The sequence below is a fragment of the Solanum tuberosum genome, unplaced genomic scaffold (assembly GCF_000226075.1).
Source record: "Solanum tuberosum cultivar DM 1-3 516 R44 unplaced genomic scaffold, SolTub_3.0 scf00202, whole genome shotgun sequence".
NCBI lineage: Eukaryota > Viridiplantae > Streptophyta > Magnoliopsida > Solanales > Solanaceae > Solanum > Solanum tuberosum.
The window spans coordinates 1031144-1048056 of record NW_006239128.1 but is presented as its reverse complement, the minus strand read 5'-3'; the positions used below and the strand labels follow the sequence as shown (position 1 = coordinate 1048056).

General features: G+C 36.1%; 5 protein-coding genes and 1 pseudogene across 5 annotated transcripts; 2 read left to right on the top strand and 4 right to left on the bottom strand.

The window, feature by feature from the left end:
• Positions 1–3911: 3911 nt before the first annotated feature.
• On the top strand, positions 3912–5904 carry LOC102589045 (probable metal-nicotianamine transporter YSL7; annotated as a pseudogene).
• Positions 5905–6920: 1016 nt separating this feature from the next.
• On the bottom strand, positions 6921–7484 carry LOC107062162 (zeatin O-xylosyltransferase-like). Its single transcript, XM_015312501.1, has one exon. It carries the CDS (start codon positions 7482–7484, stop codon positions 6921–6923), a length of 564 nt encoding a protein of 187 aa, XP_015167987.1.
• Positions 7485–7599: 115 nt separating this feature from the next.
• On the bottom strand, positions 7600–8316 carry LOC107062161 (zeatin O-xylosyltransferase-like). Its single transcript, XM_015312500.1, has 2 exons — positions 8035–8316; positions 7600–7896 (listed from the first exon to the last, which is right to left on the bottom strand). Exons 1-2 carry the CDS (start codon positions 8314–8316, stop codon positions 7600–7602), a joined length of 579 nt encoding a protein of 192 aa, XP_015167986.1.
• A 723-nt stretch (positions 8317–9039) lies between these two features.
• LOC102581332 (60S ribosomal protein L29-2-like) lies at positions 9040–10200 on the bottom strand. The gene is made up of 3 exons (XM_015312492.1): positions 10112–10200; positions 9873–10000; positions 9040–9288 (listed from the first exon to the last, which is right to left on the bottom strand). The coding sequence occupies exons 2-3, from the start codon at positions 9972–9974 to the stop codon at positions 9208–9210; spliced, it is 183 nt and encodes a 60-aa protein (XP_015167978.1). The 5' UTR covers positions 9975–10000; positions 10112–10200; the 3' UTR covers positions 9040–9207.
• Positions 10201–10846: 646 nt separating this feature from the next.
• On the top strand, positions 10847–14917 carry LOC102580987 (DNA-directed RNA polymerases II, IV and V subunit 9A). The gene is made up of 4 exons (XM_006355674.2): positions 10847–10973; positions 11068–11143; positions 13602–13760; positions 14579–14917. Exons 1-4 carry the CDS (start codon positions 10945–10947, stop codon positions 14657–14659), a joined length of 345 nt encoding a protein of 114 aa, XP_006355736.1. The 5' UTR covers positions 10847–10944; the 3' UTR covers positions 14660–14917.
• Positions 14918–15136: 219 nt separating this feature from the next.
• LOC102588713 (DELLA protein RGL1-like) lies at positions 15137–16798 on the bottom strand. The gene has a single exon (XM_006355694.1). The coding sequence runs from the start codon at positions 16796–16798 to the stop codon at positions 15137–15139; it is 1662 nt and encodes a 553-aa protein (XP_006355756.1).
• Positions 16799–16913: the final 115 nt, after the last annotated feature.

The window sequence follows — 16913 nt, the reverse complement described above, 5'->3', positions numbered from 1 at the left end:
AAGAGGAGAGGGTGAAGGAAAAGTAATAAGTTTAGGGGGAAAATGATATGGGATTTGTGTGTGGGAGTTTTACGTGGGAAGTGGGGGTAGTTATTTGGTTGGTTTGAAATTTTAAGGGAATTAGTGGGAAATTTTGGTTTAAGGCTATTTTTAATATTTTGGAGGGAAAAATATTACTATTTATTTTTTATGCACAGAACAAGCTTTTTCTTTTTAATGATTATTAATAAGTAACTAATTAATTAATTTGACTTTAGTATTACAAAAGATTAAATAAAATTAAAATTTAAGCAAAAATAAATATTAATGAATATGACTTTATAAGATATCTTAATACAAATTGTAGTACTACAATATATAAGATAAAACATTGAAGTGAAATTGGATATAAAAAGTATAAAAAATATTTAAGTTTATCTTAATAGATTAAAAAATAAAGAATCAAAGGTTACAATCCAATTGAAATGAAGAAGGAGAATGTGTGTATATATAATGAAATTAACTTTCAACATTAATTCTTTTATTTATATATAGTAACAAAATAAATTTTGGGGGGTCTATAATCGCACAAACTGTTTTAACTTATGAAAATTCTCTAACCCCCTTAATAAAACTACCACAAAATGATTTATATTGTGGGATTAGAAAAAACGCTACAAAATGTATTAATAATGGAGTTTTTTAAGAACTCCCTCAAGTTAACCGCCATAAATAGAGCATTTTTTTGTAGTGATAAAGGAATTGGAAAAAACTCAACCAGGTAACTAGTCACGACCATCAGCCACTTAGTGAATCAGTTGCTGTCTGAAATTCTGAAGCCTAATGTGTTTGAGGGAACTACTGCACCACCGGTCTCGCTAGAGGATCATCTCAACAAAGCACTGAGATGTAACAAGGATAGATTTGGTTGACTTGCTGCATATCAATTAAGTTGCAAATCAGGTTTTCATGAGAAATTGATACACTGATTCCAGGGTATTTTACTGAGGCCTTGGAGTGTCAGTGTGAAGTGAAAATCGACATTCTTAAGTAGTGCTCCCGGAAGCCTTTTCAAATGTTGTAAGAAGATGAATGTTCTGTTGTAATTTCAGAACAGAGGAGGCTCATAGGCTCTGCCTCTATTTGGTTTATGCTTTGTATTGATAGTTCGTGTGTAATTTGCTAGTGCAGAGTGCAATGAAATGTAGGAAAAACAAGTTTCGCAATCCCAAGTCAAGTGATTGAAAATAAATGAACCATAAAGATATGATGCAATTCCATCTACTTAGAGTATGTTAAAAGCTCGATGATACAATCCGAGATACACAAAGCAGTGGAATACAAAATAATAATTGAATGTAAAACAAATAAATAGAGATTATAGTCAGGTCCCAGGTTAGAGTCGGGGTCAAGTCCCAATTTGAAAGTCGGGTTATGGATTAGGAGTGGGGGTCGGGTCGTGGGTCGGATATTAGAGTCGGGTTCCGATTTAAAAGTTGGATCTCAAGTCGGGGGTTGGAGTCGGATCATAGGTTGAGAGTTAGGGTTGGATTCCGATTTGAAAGTTTGGTCCTGAATCAATAGTCGGGTCACACATTAGGTGTTAGGGTTGGGTCTTGGTTTGAAAGTCGGATCTCAGATCCAATGTCGGGGTTAGGTCTCTATTCGAAATTTGAATCCTAGGTCGAATGTCAAGGTGGGATCCAGTTAAGAAGACGAATTCTAGGTCCCGATTCGAGTGTCATATTTCGATTTTGGTGTCAGATCTAAGTTTGTGTCGAGTCTCAATTTGGGGTCGAATGTCGAGATCGGGGTCGAGGTTGAAGTCGAGTCCAAAGTCAGATGCCGAGATCAAATCCCGAATAAGTCATCAAGGTCGGGTCTAGTTTGAATGTCGAATTCCAAGTTGGGAGTCGGGGTTAGGTCTCGCGTTGGTGTCGTTTCTAGGTTTGGATGTCGGGGTCAGGTCCCAGTTTGAATGTAAGGTTCCGGGTTGGTAGTTGGGGTGAGATCTTGGATCAGGTCTCGGGGTCGTGTCCTAGTTTAGGTGTTGGGGTCGACATTGAATCTTGAGTCGAGAGTCACAATCATTTTCTAGATCATATGTTGGGGTCGGATCTCAAATTTGTTGTTGGGTTCGTGTCCCTATTCGGTTGTCGGGTTCAAATCTCAGATCGATTATCAGAATTGGTTTCTAGGTCAGAAACTATTTTCATAAGAAGTATTTTCTACTCTCTAGAGTGAAATGAAAGATATTTTCTTGAAAATGTTTTTCATTTACCAATTAGACACTAAAAAATATTTTTTTGAAAATATTTTTCACTCACCAACCAAACATGAGAATTTAGCCTGTTTGAATTGTCTTTTCATTTTTACTTGTAAGCCAAAAGTAATATGTTAGAATTTCTAACTTGTGGCTAGGGGTGTTCGTGGTTCGGTTTGGATCGGTTATTGGTTAAAATCAAAGTCAAACCAATCTAGTCGATTTTTTTAAATTTCTAAAACCAAACCAAACCAAACGAAAAAAATAACCTTCGGTTTGGTTATTGTCGGTTTGGTTCAGTTTTTCTGGTTTTTCGATTTTGAAAGTAATAATTTTTTTGAGGACATACATATCTCGATAGACACAAACTAGTACATGAACAATCCAGAGGAAAGCTATTGTCAGTTCAATCAAGCAATTAATTAAGCAATATTAGAGTTATTATTCCATGATAAAGTGGTGCAATTAATAGAAAGTGTGACTATCTTATGTGCGGTAGGATAGGTAAAAACTAAAGTAATGGATTTTGTTGGACTTTGACTTAGGATTGTAATAGTTAGGCTAAAATTAAGTGTTGGGCTTGAAAAAATGGTAAAGTTAAATACTTAAGTTGATCAATAACTAACAAAATATTTATATTTTATTTATGAATAATATATAAATAATTATAAAATTATAAAATTTATATATCTAATTTATCGGTTCGGTTTGGTTATATTTGCGGTTGTTTTTTTAGTAAAACCAAAACCAAACCAAATATCGATTTTTTAAAATCGGTTTGGTTCGGATTGCGGTTTGGTTTGGTTTTCAACCATAAATATGAACAACCCTACTTGTGGCTTATTTTTAGCGTTTTAGTTTAAAACTAAGTGCTTATAAGCACTCTTTAAATTTATCCAAACACTAGTGTTTAAAAATTATTTTAGCTTAAACGCACTCAAAATAAGCTAATTCAAATTTACAAGGATAAAACATAATTAATTTTAACTATTTTGATTTTGTAAATTAACAAATAATTTAGTACAATTATTTATGGTAATGTAGACAACTAATATTAAATGGAGGGACTAGTGTGAGAAAGAAAATATATATATAAAAAAAGGTTTAATTGTATTTGTAACCGTCAAAAGTACTATATATATATTCTACAAAAAGACCTTGATTAATTTAGGAAAATAGTTTATTTTGGTAAGTTTTTCTTACAGTTTCCCATTAGGAAACCGTAATTGTAATCCCATTCCATTCAGATTGAGTGTGATGAGGAAAAGTACTCTTATTTTCCCATTTCATGTCAAATTAGACTAAACAAAAACCATCTAAAGTGGTTTAATTATTGCTATTCCCATTCCATGTCAAATCAGGAAACGTTATTTCTAAATTTATAGTTTGTAATGATAATAATTATGGTAAGAATTTAAGCTTTAAAACACTTAAAATAAGCTAATTCAAATTTACAAGGATAAAATTTACTTAATTGTAACTTTTTTTCCGACTCCATTTCAAATTAGACTAAACAAAAGCCGACTTCAATCGGGAAACGCTATTCCTAAACTTATATAAATAGCCGTGACACCCCCACCTACAATTATATTCACCAATTTTTCTACTTTTCACTTTCTTCTTTGTTTGTTCGTTCGTTCGTTCAAATATAATTAGTTACTAATTAATAATGGTGACAAATACCGGAGAGGATGTTGATCTAGAATTGGGAGTTGTAGCTGCAGGGGAATCATCAACAGAGAATGCATTCAAAGACGAATATGTTCCTCCCTGGCACAAACAAATTACGTTGAGGGCAATGTTCACCGGATTCATCCTCAGTGTCGTATTCAACTTCATTGTTTGCAAACTCAATCTCACTACTGGTGTTATCCCTTCTCTCAATGTTGCTGCTGGACTATTGGGATTCGCCGGAATCAAATCATGGACGGCTCTTACTCAGAAATTTGGAATGTTGAAACAGCCTTTTACTAGGCAGGAGAATACCGTTATACAGACGTGTATTGTTGCTTCTTCTGGCATTGCTTTTAGCAGTGGGACAGCAAGTTATATGTTGGGAATGAGTCCATACATAGCATCTCAGGCTGATGCAGGAAATTTACCAATTAATACTAAGAATCTTGCTATTACTTGGATGCTTCCTTATCTTCTTGTTGTTAGCTTTGCTGGTTTATTCTCAATTGTTGCATTAAGAAAGATGATGATAATGAAGTACAAGTTGACGTATCCAAGTGGAACCGCAACTGCATACCTGATCAACTGTTTCCACACTCCTAAAGGAGCAGAGCTCGCAAAGAAACAAGTTGGTTCCTTGTTCAACTCGTTTGGCTTCAGCTTTATATTTGGGGCTGTTCAGTGGATATTTGCACGTGATGAAGGCTGCGGATTTGCTAGCTTGCATACATTTGGTTCCCAAGCATATGCCTAAAAGGTTATACTTTGTATTTCTCTATCCACCTATGTTGGAGTTGGTATGCTTTGCCCCTACATGGTCAACATATCATTGCTAACGGTGCTATACTCTCGTGGGCTTTCATGTGGCCAATGATTGAAGCAAAGAAAGGGACTGGTACTCTGCCCATTTATCTGCAACGAGTCTTCATGGTATCCAAGGATACAGGGTATTTATCGCAATTGCCATGATGCTTGGTGATGGTCTTTTCCATTTTGCCTACATGTTGGTGGTCACAATCTCAAGTTTCACAAAGAGAAAGAATAGTACTCAGCAAGATTGTTCAGAAGAGGACGATGAAGATGAAAAGATACGAAATGATTACTTCTTGAAGGACCAGATTCCCAACTGGGCAGCCGCTGGAGGATATGCTGGAATTGCAGTCATATCAATCATCGTAGTACCCATGATCTTCCACTCGCTCAAATGGTATCATGTTTTGGTTGCCTATTTGATTGCTCCTATTTTGGCCTTCTGCAATTCGTATGGAGCCGGCCTCACTGATTGGTCCCTCGCCTCAAACTACGGAAAAATTGCAATCCTTACCTTTAGTTATTGGGTTGGTTTGGAGAATGGTGGAGTGATTGCTGGACTTGCTTCATGTGGTTTGATGATGAGCATACTAGACACAGCTTCTGGCTTGATGGGAGATTTCAAGACTGGTTATTTAACCCTTACATCCCCACGTTCCATGTTCTTTAGTCAACTCATTGGAACTGCCATGGGATGTGTCATAACCCCTCTAGTCTTCTGGATTTTCAACAGTGCCTATCGATTAGGTGATCCAGAAGGTTCATACCCTGCACCATATGCTCTCATGTATCGTGGAATTGCCCTACTTGGCATCGAAGGTTTTGGAAGTCTACCAAAACATTGCCTCAATCTCTCCATTTGCTTCTTTCTGGCTGCTATTCTCATCAACCTAGTGACTCAACTGCTAAAGAAATTTGAGACCAAGTATAGAATTTATCGATTCATTCCGAGTCCAATGTGCATGGCCATACCATTTTACCTTGGAGGCTACTTTGCCATTGACATGTGTCTAGGGTCATTGATCCTATTCTGTTGGCAAATGTATAACAAGCAGAAGGCTAAAGATTTTGGACCTGCAATGGCGTCTGGTCTAATATGTGGGGACTCATTGTGGGGAATTCCAGCATCTATTCTTGCTCTAGATGGTGTCAAAGCTCCATTTTGCTTGAAACTTTAGTCACAAACCACTTTTAGCCCTTCCACTTAAGTCTAATTAGAGTGTTTTGAATGTCTTTAATACTCAAAATTATGTTATTTTAGCTCAGCATCTTATTTTAAGGTATCTGTATTTGTTATTTAGTAATGTTAAACAAGTTCTGTTTCTATATACCCTTGTTCTTTTCAAATCTATAGACATATTTTGCGTGTTTTAATAGCAATTTTGTTTCATTTCTATTACACATCCAATGAAGTTGAACCTTCAATCTTCAGCATATACTTAGTTATACTTTTGTTCTCTGTATCTGAATATCTAACAATGTGAATGAAAATAAGGCGCAAATGGAGTCAAATACAAATACACCTGATCAGATAGCAGTACTAATAAAAGGCTCAAAGAACTTAAGATAGCTTCGAGTCTGTAGATATTCACACTGTAAACACACACACCTGATACTATACATCCTTAGCCATAGAGAGCTGAAGAGTGCAAAAGTTGATATGCATTCAGAGATCCTAGGCTAATACATGCGACTATTATCATCTGGTGAAATAAGTCAGTCACTAGTGCTTGTGTTGGGATAAATTGCCTACATTACAACACCTCTTGGGGTGCGGTCCTTCCCAGGACCTGCTTGAATGCAAATTTCTTCAAGCATCGGACTGTCCTTTTTCATCATGGCAACGACTAGGGCCTAATTATTCAGGGGAACAAAATGACGCTACAAGTTTGTACTAACAAACGCTACAAGTTTCTGAATATGACATTTAATAAAAAGAGTAAGCATGTGCTCCTGGGGACTACCATTTCTCCTTCCTTCAATGCCATTTGCCTCCAATAATATATAAAGATTAATATATGCTAGTTCTGTCGAATTCAATAATATTGGATGTTACTAAAAATTTCACTAAATTTAGATACTAAAGCATTTCAAAGATCATTCATTTATTAAGAACTAGTTTGAGCTAACAGCAGAGAATTCAAACAGGGTTGAAAGAAATATTGAAAGAGCATTTAAAAAAGCATAGAAAATTCTATCTAGTGATATGCGCGATAAAATAATCCAACTCCATTTGAGAAGCACCCCCTTTCTCTGTGGACTGCCTCACGGCTTCCCCCAATTCTTTTGCTCTTTTTCTAACCTCGTCTCCTTCTTCTGATGCCATTAACTTCCTCACGACATTATCAATGGTGGATGCAGTGACCACCTCTTCGTGTTTTTGGTCCCATTCCCTAATGATCAAGCCTATTTTCAATATTTCTGATAACAAAAAACCATTTTTTGGGTAGTCAGAGTGTGTAGCCCAAGCAATTATTGGGACTCCCATAGTAATGGTCTCTACACAAGAAGTCCAATCACACGCACACAAGAACCCGCCAATGGATGAATGAGCCAAGATTTCTGTTTGTGGTGCCCAATCTCTAACCAGTAACCCGACCCCATTCAGTCTTTCCTCAAACCCTGCATGAAACTCAAATTTTCTATTGAGGTCTGCCCCGAGATCAGGATCGTTTAACAACCATATGAACTTTTGTTTGCTAAGCTCTAAACCCATCGAGAGCTCCTTAATTTGTTCATCAGAAAATGAAGTCAACATTTCATAAGATACGTAAAGAACTGATTTTGGAGGTTGTTTGTCCAACCAATCCAAACAGGGAAATCCATTTTTTTTCTTTCTTAGTAGGCCGGAGAACCGGTCCTATCGCCCATTGCTACTTGTTTTGTCCAATTCCAAGCAAGTCGATAAAAGTATTAGTACCTTCCATTACTTTGCTTGTATTATGAATATCACCCGCGGAGCTATTCCCTATATACTGAACTTGAAAAGATGCTATCCTCATGATTTCATCGCAATACCATCCTCGAGAGGATGGTAGCCTTTGAAGTAGTTGTTGTTCAAGCGGGATAGGCAATCCCACATGAGGAAATATGTGATCGCAATACATACCAAAAGCTGAAATTACAGGGTTAAAGATGTAGGACTCTGCATTATCGAAAGATGAAATATCCTGAACATTATAACACATTAGACAATCATGAATCATTATAATTCGTCTTGATTTAGACGAAATATCACGTAAGAAGGAAGTAATGGACTGGCGGAGATGCATGGAAACATTCCAGAATAAGTGGAAATGTTTAGGTACTTCACTCGGGATATCAGGGTCGAGTGGAGTAGTAGTCATTTGGAGGTCATGAAAATGCATATTGGCTAAATCGGAAGGACTTATCGCGGTGGCACGAGGCTTAGTGTCGTGATTGTAAGTAGGTAGGCTAAGATAGTGAACAGAGAGACCATAAGAAGAGATTAGGCAAGCAAATTGGAGAAAAGGGTCAAGATGAATTTGAGTTTGAAATGGAACCATAACTACAACAACTTCATCACCTAATTGTTTCTTCAAGTTTACAATATTCTCAGTGTTATCCATGGATTTTCAGTATAGCTAGCAAAGGAAGTGAGAGTGCACAAAGAACTAGGAGCGCTGGCTAGCGTTTATAGAGATGAGATACAAGTGTGTGGGCGTAGTAAAACGTGGTTAATCAAACATCCTTCATAAAAAAAAAATTATACTCTTTATGTCCATACATGCATTTTAATGGTCATCTCGTACATACTATTATTCATCAGTTAGCTAATACAAATCAAACCATTGCATTTCAAACACCAGAAACCAAAATGGTTTATTTTTCATTCAAATTGTGTTTTGTATCAAGATATCTGCGTAGACCATCTCGAGGAAAGCATGAGATGTAACAAGGAAACACTGTAAATTGCACATACAAACGCACCTGACCAAGTCACACAAAGACTGGAATTCAAAAGTGATTCAGATTTAACACAGGCAACAGTCTGCAGCAGGAACTCTTTATTCATTCACAACATCAGTCACAAGCACACTTGGTGTCTCACTGACTCCATAAACTATCACAAACTCATTCACTCAGAGACAAAAATACTCAAAACACATTTCCGTTTACGACCCATATATGCTCAATAGTGTTTTTTTCTTTGTTTTGCCAATTAGACTGTTCCATCACAGTGGGTATAACTAGGCAAAACACATCCAAATAAAGATAAACAGATGAAACAGGAACACAGGACATGTATTGGTGAGTATCAGTAATAAAATTTACTGCAAAAGAGTCAATGCGTAAACAGTAAAATTGGTTTCCATACTCGGACGAAATCATGAAATACTAGTTCACCATAAGTAGCAACTATATTCCCATAACAAACGAAATTAAAAAACACAAAATTTGGATAACAGTAACAGCAATAAACAGAAATCCAGAAAGCCCCTATTGCTCTAGCTTAGTCTCTATTCTTCTGCGGCAGTTTCATCATTCTTCTTGTTGTGCTTCCTAGCATACCTCTGGTTCCTCAAGAATTTGGGATCCATCTGCATTTACACATATAATAACTTAGAATACGAAAAAGACGAGCTTACACATCCATACATCACAAGTCCCAACATGTTTGGCATTCATGCTAACCGAAATTCAAACTACATGAAACTACAACATCTTAAACTGTGTTTTCACTATTTTTTTTATGAATACTCGCAACTTATAGTACTAGGCTATAGTTTTCCAGCATCTAACCATGTGTTTGACAATAGATTTTGAAAACTTATCATCAAACATATGTTTGGTCATGAAATTTGATCTGATTTTCAAATATTTCCATCAAGCTTATGGTGTTTTTGGGCTTCCACTCAAAAAGGTTCAAATTTTTTCCAAGTAAAATGCATGTTTAATCGTAACTTCAAATTCCAAAATCAACAGCTCAAATTTCCACTCTATAAGATTCAACTTCTAAATCTACAACCTAATAGGAGCTAAATGTTACTAAATATAACAATAATAAACGCATTTTCTCTATTTACTCATTGATAACCGAGCAGTCAAACAAACTGATATGAACGGAAAAATCTTCAGGATAAGCAAACATCGGTAAATAAAAAATTGCGTTTTTTTTACATACCCCTTTGGTGGAGCTGTGACGGTGACTCTTTGGCTTCTTGATTCCATTCCTGTGAGCCTTGTACGACTGATTGTGTGCGGTATGATTCTTCGACTTGGCCATTTTTGGTCTTCGATCTCACAATCAAACTACAGAAATATAAGAAAAAAGCAAAAATCCAACAGAATTTAGCACCCAAATCGCAATTTTTTTTCAGTTTAACAAATGCACGAAAAGGGGAAAGAGAGAAATTGAAATACCTGCCGCCGGTGATAGGGTTTTCAGTAGAGATGATGAGGAATGAAACTAGGGTTTTATAAATTAGGTTTATATAAGGCCCGAGTCAAAATGAAAGGCCTTAATTGGTCTTGTCTCTGATTGGGCCTTTAGGCTTTAAATGACAGAAGCCCAATCCTAACAATTTGGTGGAAATTGCCTCTAATTAAAGTTATGTCAAATGTCCTAAAATGTTTTTTAATTTTGTGGCTTTAACTATTTAACGTGCAAAACTGAAATTAAAGTATTGTCGAAAGGAAAATGAGTCATTTTTTTGGAAACAGACTAAAAAAAAGTAGGTCAAAACAGAGAGAATATTATATTCTCATAAAAATTTGGCTAACCAATTACAAATTTCATGTGTATTTGAAGTTTAACTAGATAATCTCAAACTTTAGGTACATACCTATAAAATTTGAACGTTTAAGAGTAACTTCAAACTTTAGGTACATACCTAGTGTTTAGTGCCCACATTGGAGTCTCAATTAAATTTAGATCGCGTACTACAGGGGTCATTCAAGATGACGCTTACAATAATTTTTTTATATCCAAAGCTCGAACCCGAGAACTCTGGTTAAAGATAGAATAGTTTCACCATACTAAGAAGAAGATTTAATTTTTAAAAAAATTGGGGCCTTAGTATAGTTTTCCACAGTTGGTGGGTTCCTTTATAATTAAATAAAGTAAACAATAAGTTCCTTAAACCTCCATTGAAACCCCCAAAAACTTTCAAAGAACCCCACAGCAAAAGCTTAGAACAAATCGCTCAATTTTCTCTGTAAAAGCTTCGAAATTCAAAAGGAAAAAACTTGCGAAAATGAGTACTATGAAATTTTGCCGAGAATGGTTTGTTTATTTGTTCTGATTTCTTCTTACATTAAATTTTAAGTGTTAATTTCAACAAAATGGTGACCAATTTCTTCATGAATTTTGATTGCAGTAACAACATTTTGTATCCAAAGGAAGATAAGGAGCAGAAGATTCTCCTTTATGCTTGCCGTAATTGCGACCATCAGGTTCGACCCATTGGTTTTTTTTTTTTTTTTTGCTTTTTATACGGTCGATTCTGGTAGCTTGTGCTACATCCAGCATCCTATGGTGTACTTGTGAAGACATGTTTTAGATTTTACTGGGGGATTTTGTAGTTTTGTATAGTGTTACGAATAGGGTTTAGGGTATAGTTGAGGAAAAACCCAAATGTGGTGAGTTTTCGTTTGGAATTGGGGCTTATTAGTAGAAATTGCAAGGAAGCTTACTGGATTTTGTATAAAAAGATTGAATCTTTTGTTAGTATCTAAGGGAGATTTTTTCTCTATATGTTATTGCTATATTTGTGGTGTTCGGGATGGCTTGTGTGGTCTAATTCACCGAGCAGGCTGTCCAATGCAAAATCACAAGTTGTGGAGGTGATTTTGTCTACCAAGTGTGTTATAGATTGGAGTTGAATCTGGGATCTTCAAGTTGTTATTCACATGGTTCGATGTGTTTCCTAAGGTTTCCAAATTATTTGATTGAAATTTAAGTTCTAATATTTCACATCTCCCAGTGCATTTAACCGAAAATGAAGTGTACTCCTGTAGATTTGTTTTACTTTTAAAGGAAATTCTTGTGTCAAAAGTGTGAAATAAATTTATTGCTTTTATGGTGTCAGTCTTATCCATGCATGTTTCAATCCAAACATCCCAAACACTTCCTATTTGTAATTGGATTTCCTGAATAGTATGGTTGAACTATTTTGTTAAAGTTGTCTTTATAACCGACCTTTTGGCACCATGGACCTCATTTCCCTCAAGTCTGAGTTGTCTTAGCAATAGCATGTCTACTGTATTTCTCGGAAATAAGAGCTCAAGTGGCATGAAAGGTGAAGTGATAACTCATTACTATCATCTGATCGCCAAGCCAAGTTGCTGTCTATGCACTCTTCACTTCTCTTCTCTTTTCTTGTTCTTTCTCATCTGATTGCTCGTTAGATGGGCATGGAAAATAATATATCTTCTTCTTCACCTCTAAGTACACAATTAAGTGGGTGCAAACCTTAGACACCAAGGTTCAAATTTCAATAGAGAGAGAAAACACTAGTGGAATTTTCTCATTTGTATAAGCTTTGATGGGCCGGTACATGTGCTGGTGGGAGGTAGCAGGTACTCGGTGGAATAATTGAGGTGCACGTAAGCTGACACTAACACCACTTATCTACTATATTGTATATTTTTTAAATACTCTCTGTTACATAGACTCGTTTATACAATCGATACGGGTCTGTATTAGTATTTGGTATGGATTGTATTAGTGTAATTTGAAGTAACCATATAAAGCACCAAGGCACATATTACACCTGTTCAAGATGGTTAGTCAAGTAATGTGAAGAGATCCATCTTCAGAAAATGTTTCTTGCTTACCAAATAAAGGAAAATGAAGATCCATTTAACATAGCCTAATACCACATCTATCTCTTGATGTGTACACATATAATGTTTATATTTGTGTGTGTATGGAGGGGAAAGAGAGTGAGAGTGTGGTGCAAGAGGGCATGGAAATCAGATCATTCGAGTCCTGTAAAGCTGGGGATGGATTCACGTGGGAAGCTTGACTCTTATGGTGGATGTTGTCAACTAATTGTATCAGGTCCATATGTGTTGAGATTGCAGCTGTACCTCTATCAAAATTAGCACGATTATTGCTATAAATCTTGATTTTACCAGCCACAGATTTTGTTCCTTCAAAAGGGGGCACCTATTTGGATATAACCAATATATGCAACATGTTTTCTTTTGTGCTTCTTAATTTACCAAGCTTTTGTCCTCGAAGGCCTTTTTTTTCTTGATGTTATTCTCATTCTCACCCAGTGCTGCATAATGATTACTCCATATAGCAGTCTAATCACTATCATTTTCTAGATCTTTTAAGCTGCATTGAATCATAATAAATTTTAACAATAAAGGAAAAACTTTGTGCTGCTGTTTCATCCCTTAATTTTGCCTGTCGAATTCCATTCATTCCTTAAAGCTAATTAAGTTGAAAGATTACCTTTCTTGTCCAGCTATTTTTTTCTGAGTAGACTTTCCTATCCAATTATTAATAGTTAGTCATTTGGTTGGAGCTTATCCAATAGTACTTTTGGTCCTTTGCTTTATTTACTGTGCTAAAATTTGTCTGTTTGAAACTTGAATTTCGTTTTCCAAGAACGAGTGCTTGTAGACATCAAGGTTTTTAGATCATCTATGTTTTGACAAATACAATTCTAATTCAAAATGGAATCTGGTGACTTGTCTATTGCTCCTTTTGCTTTGTCTGTCTTATTTGCCTCCTTTACTTGTGCTGCTAATTCTAGCTGTAGAATTAAATCGCTAAGAGCTAGAAATTGTAGGCTAGCTTTTAGCACTGATCAGTACTTTCTTAGTGTTATGTTTTCTTTTATCATTATGTGATGTCAACTTTGAGTTCCATCTCAATACTTATTGTCATACTTTTCAGGAGCCTGCTGAAAACAATTGTGTGTACAGAAATGAGATACACCATTCTGCTGCAGAACGCACACAAGTATTGCAGGATGTAGCAGCAGATCCAACTTTGCCTCGTACAAAATCTGTTCGATGTTCTCAATGTGGTCATGGAGAAGCAGTTTTCTTCCAGGTCATTTTCATTTGTCTATGCTTTCTTTTGTATTTAAGCCACAAATGCTTACATATTACTGCTTTCATATCTTTTTTTACTAATATGCCAGAGTTTCTGGTTTCAGTGGCTGGGACAATTTAAAGCTTCATATCTCTCATATTTGCCTTTTGATCTTATGTGGATTTTTTTATCTGATCTACGGTGAAAGTAAATAGTTTTGTAGTTTCTGTGACATTGACAATTAATGATGACATATATCCTGCTGTGTCTTGTTGGAGATGTCTACTTTGGAATATCTTGAAAGAAAACACTACGATTATGGTAGAAAAGAAACTTGTTGCCAAGTCAAGTTAACCTGCAATTGCAGGAGCTTGGTCTATCTGTATATGTGCATCGAGAAATTTCACTGTTCTCACCTACTAGGAAATTTTTTACTGTTCCCCTACACAACCACCCTACAACCTTTCTGGCCCAGTAAATCCTTCTAAAAGTTTTCAGAAGAAATCTTAAATCTCATTGGTTTAGGATACCGGAACTCCTTTTCTTGAAATTTACAATCCTACTACCTGAATGATATAGAAGCAAACAGTCTGTACCTTTGCACTTCTCCAGATAACATCATCCTTTCAGTGTATTATTTCCTATATACCACCTTATTCTATTGTGGTCTGTTAAGAGCTTCCATACTTCTTTATTTGAAAGACAAATTATGACTGAAGATCAAGACTCTTATCTTTAGATTTTTGCTATAACGACCTGTATTTGCTTGATCGTGTGTAATATCTATCTAGTGAATATCTTTACACAGTTTTCTGAAACATTTGATATATGTGCAGGCAACTGCTAGGGGAGAAGAAGGTATGACGCTCTTCTTTGTTTGCTGCAACCCAAACTGTGGCCACAGGTGGAGGGATTGAGACTACATTTTGCATTATGGGGGTGCACTGTTAGTTCTTGATGTATTCGAAAAACTAATTCTGAACAAAAGGAAAACACCGTAACTATTCATCATGTAGTTCATGTACAATGTAATGATTCCCGTCACATGTTGGATTGGAACGCCATGTTATATTTACTAACGCGAAATTCTGAAGACTTGCATTCACGCAAAGTTTATGTTATCCACCATGCTCTTATTGTGTTTGCTTAAAGAAATGAAGAGTGGTGTCTTTTGCCAAATAGCCATACTGTCTTAGTAGCTCAGTTGGTTGGCTACTTGTGACCTTTCACTTAGTTGGTGAGGGTTCGATTTCCACCTTGTAATCCCCTCCCCCATTTCCCACTTCCTTCTGCCCCTATTTTTTTTATTTTTTTAAACAATAACTAAAGTAAAAATATTGTTTGAAATTAATCATCATGATAATACATTCATAAAACATGTTGTATATCACATTTCAAGAAAATTTCCAAGCAGAAAGTGAATTAAGAGGGGTTCCTTTCCATCCAATTAGTAGACAATTTTTGTTCATTTCCAGTGTGCAACAACTCCCACAAGCAAAATTCTTGAGCACCAAGTTTGCCTGATACAATGATGACATGCTTAGCTCCATTTCCTCCATACCATATCGCGCGAAAAACGCCCTCCAGACGTCTACTTTTACATGTCTAATGGTCCTTTCCTCACCCTCAGTTGCCACAATGCTCCTTATTCCCTGGCTGAGATGTTCCAATTCTGTAGCTGTCCTGTTTCGTTCATCGTTCTTCATGCAATCTTCTAACGAGTCAAAAAATGCACCATAGAAAAAAAGGGCTTCCACAAACCGGTCCACGAATACTGGTGAGTTATGGTTTGCTTCCACTTCTATAACGATCATTGCTCGAGGATTTATACCTTTGATAACTCTCATCAAAGAGTCAAGCTTGTCTGGTCGCGCTAACATCCACATAAGGATGTATTGCGCGAAGATAGCAATTGATTCCTCGTTATCTATCTCAAAATCTTCTTGCTTTAGCTCTGTCATATCCTTAACCATCACAATGTTGAAAGAAAAGGGCAAGTTCAATGACTTTGCAAAGTCCATCAATCGTTGGCGTGTTTCCTCAATTTTATGCCTCAGTTTGGTACATAAAGCAGTTATCTTGAGATGTTTGATTGATTCAGATTCAGATTCAAATTGATGTGTGACAAGAGCTTGCATCAAGATTGTCCATTGCATACCACTACCTATCTTGAGATCGATTATATGAACCTTTTTCGATTCACCTACATGATCTATAATGGCTTGAACAGCAGTAAACTGAGTCACCTGAGACAGAGGTATGTTCTGATGTGCTGCAATCATAGTGAGGTTTAAGTTCATCAACGAATGCTCGATATGTTGTACTAATCGTTTCATTTCAATTCCTTTCGATGAATCTCTCCCTGTTTCCCTATCAATTCTCTCATGAAGTGCTTGAGAAAAGTAGTATACTAATCTCTGAATTGCATTTCCAGTGTTGGAACACAACTTATCACACTCGTTGAGAATCCTTCTAGCGCGATCAAACTGTTTCTGGCCTACTTTCTCAGCAGAAGCAAGAAGATTTTCGACTAGTGCCACATTTCTAGTGTCTTCCTCAGGAAGGCCAAGAAATGAGCTCGCAAATGGATGGCTAAACATGTATGGTTCTTGATCACCACGAATGGTAAACGATTGGATGAACTTTTCAGCACCTAAACGAAGGATTTCGTCTGTAGATAACATAGATCCATTGTGTTCCTTGATACATTCATTACTAATAATGATGTTCTGTTCTGTTTTTGATCTTTTGATGAGCCTTGTTGTGTCATAATCTTTCAGGATCTTGAATGATGAAGGCAATTGAGATTGTTGATGAGAAAAATCCCACATCGGACGATCTAGACGAGAACTTGAGCTCTTTATAAGACTTGTACAATCATTTTCCCTTTGAGCTAGCTTCTGCGGTTGAGTTAGGTTCATCAACGGCTCTATTTCTTCCACATTAAAATCCCAATCATCAACACTAACAAAATCAAAGTTTAATAAGTTCATTTCATTTGATTCTGAACTATTTAATTCCTTGAATTTATTAGAAACTTGATCAAAATTGAACATTTTTTGCTCAAATCTTGAAAAGTATTGAAAGACAAGCTTGGTATAAGTTTTCCCAACATATACTAACCCATGTTTATTTGTCTTTTTTATATGAGATTGTTTTGGAGATTTTGAT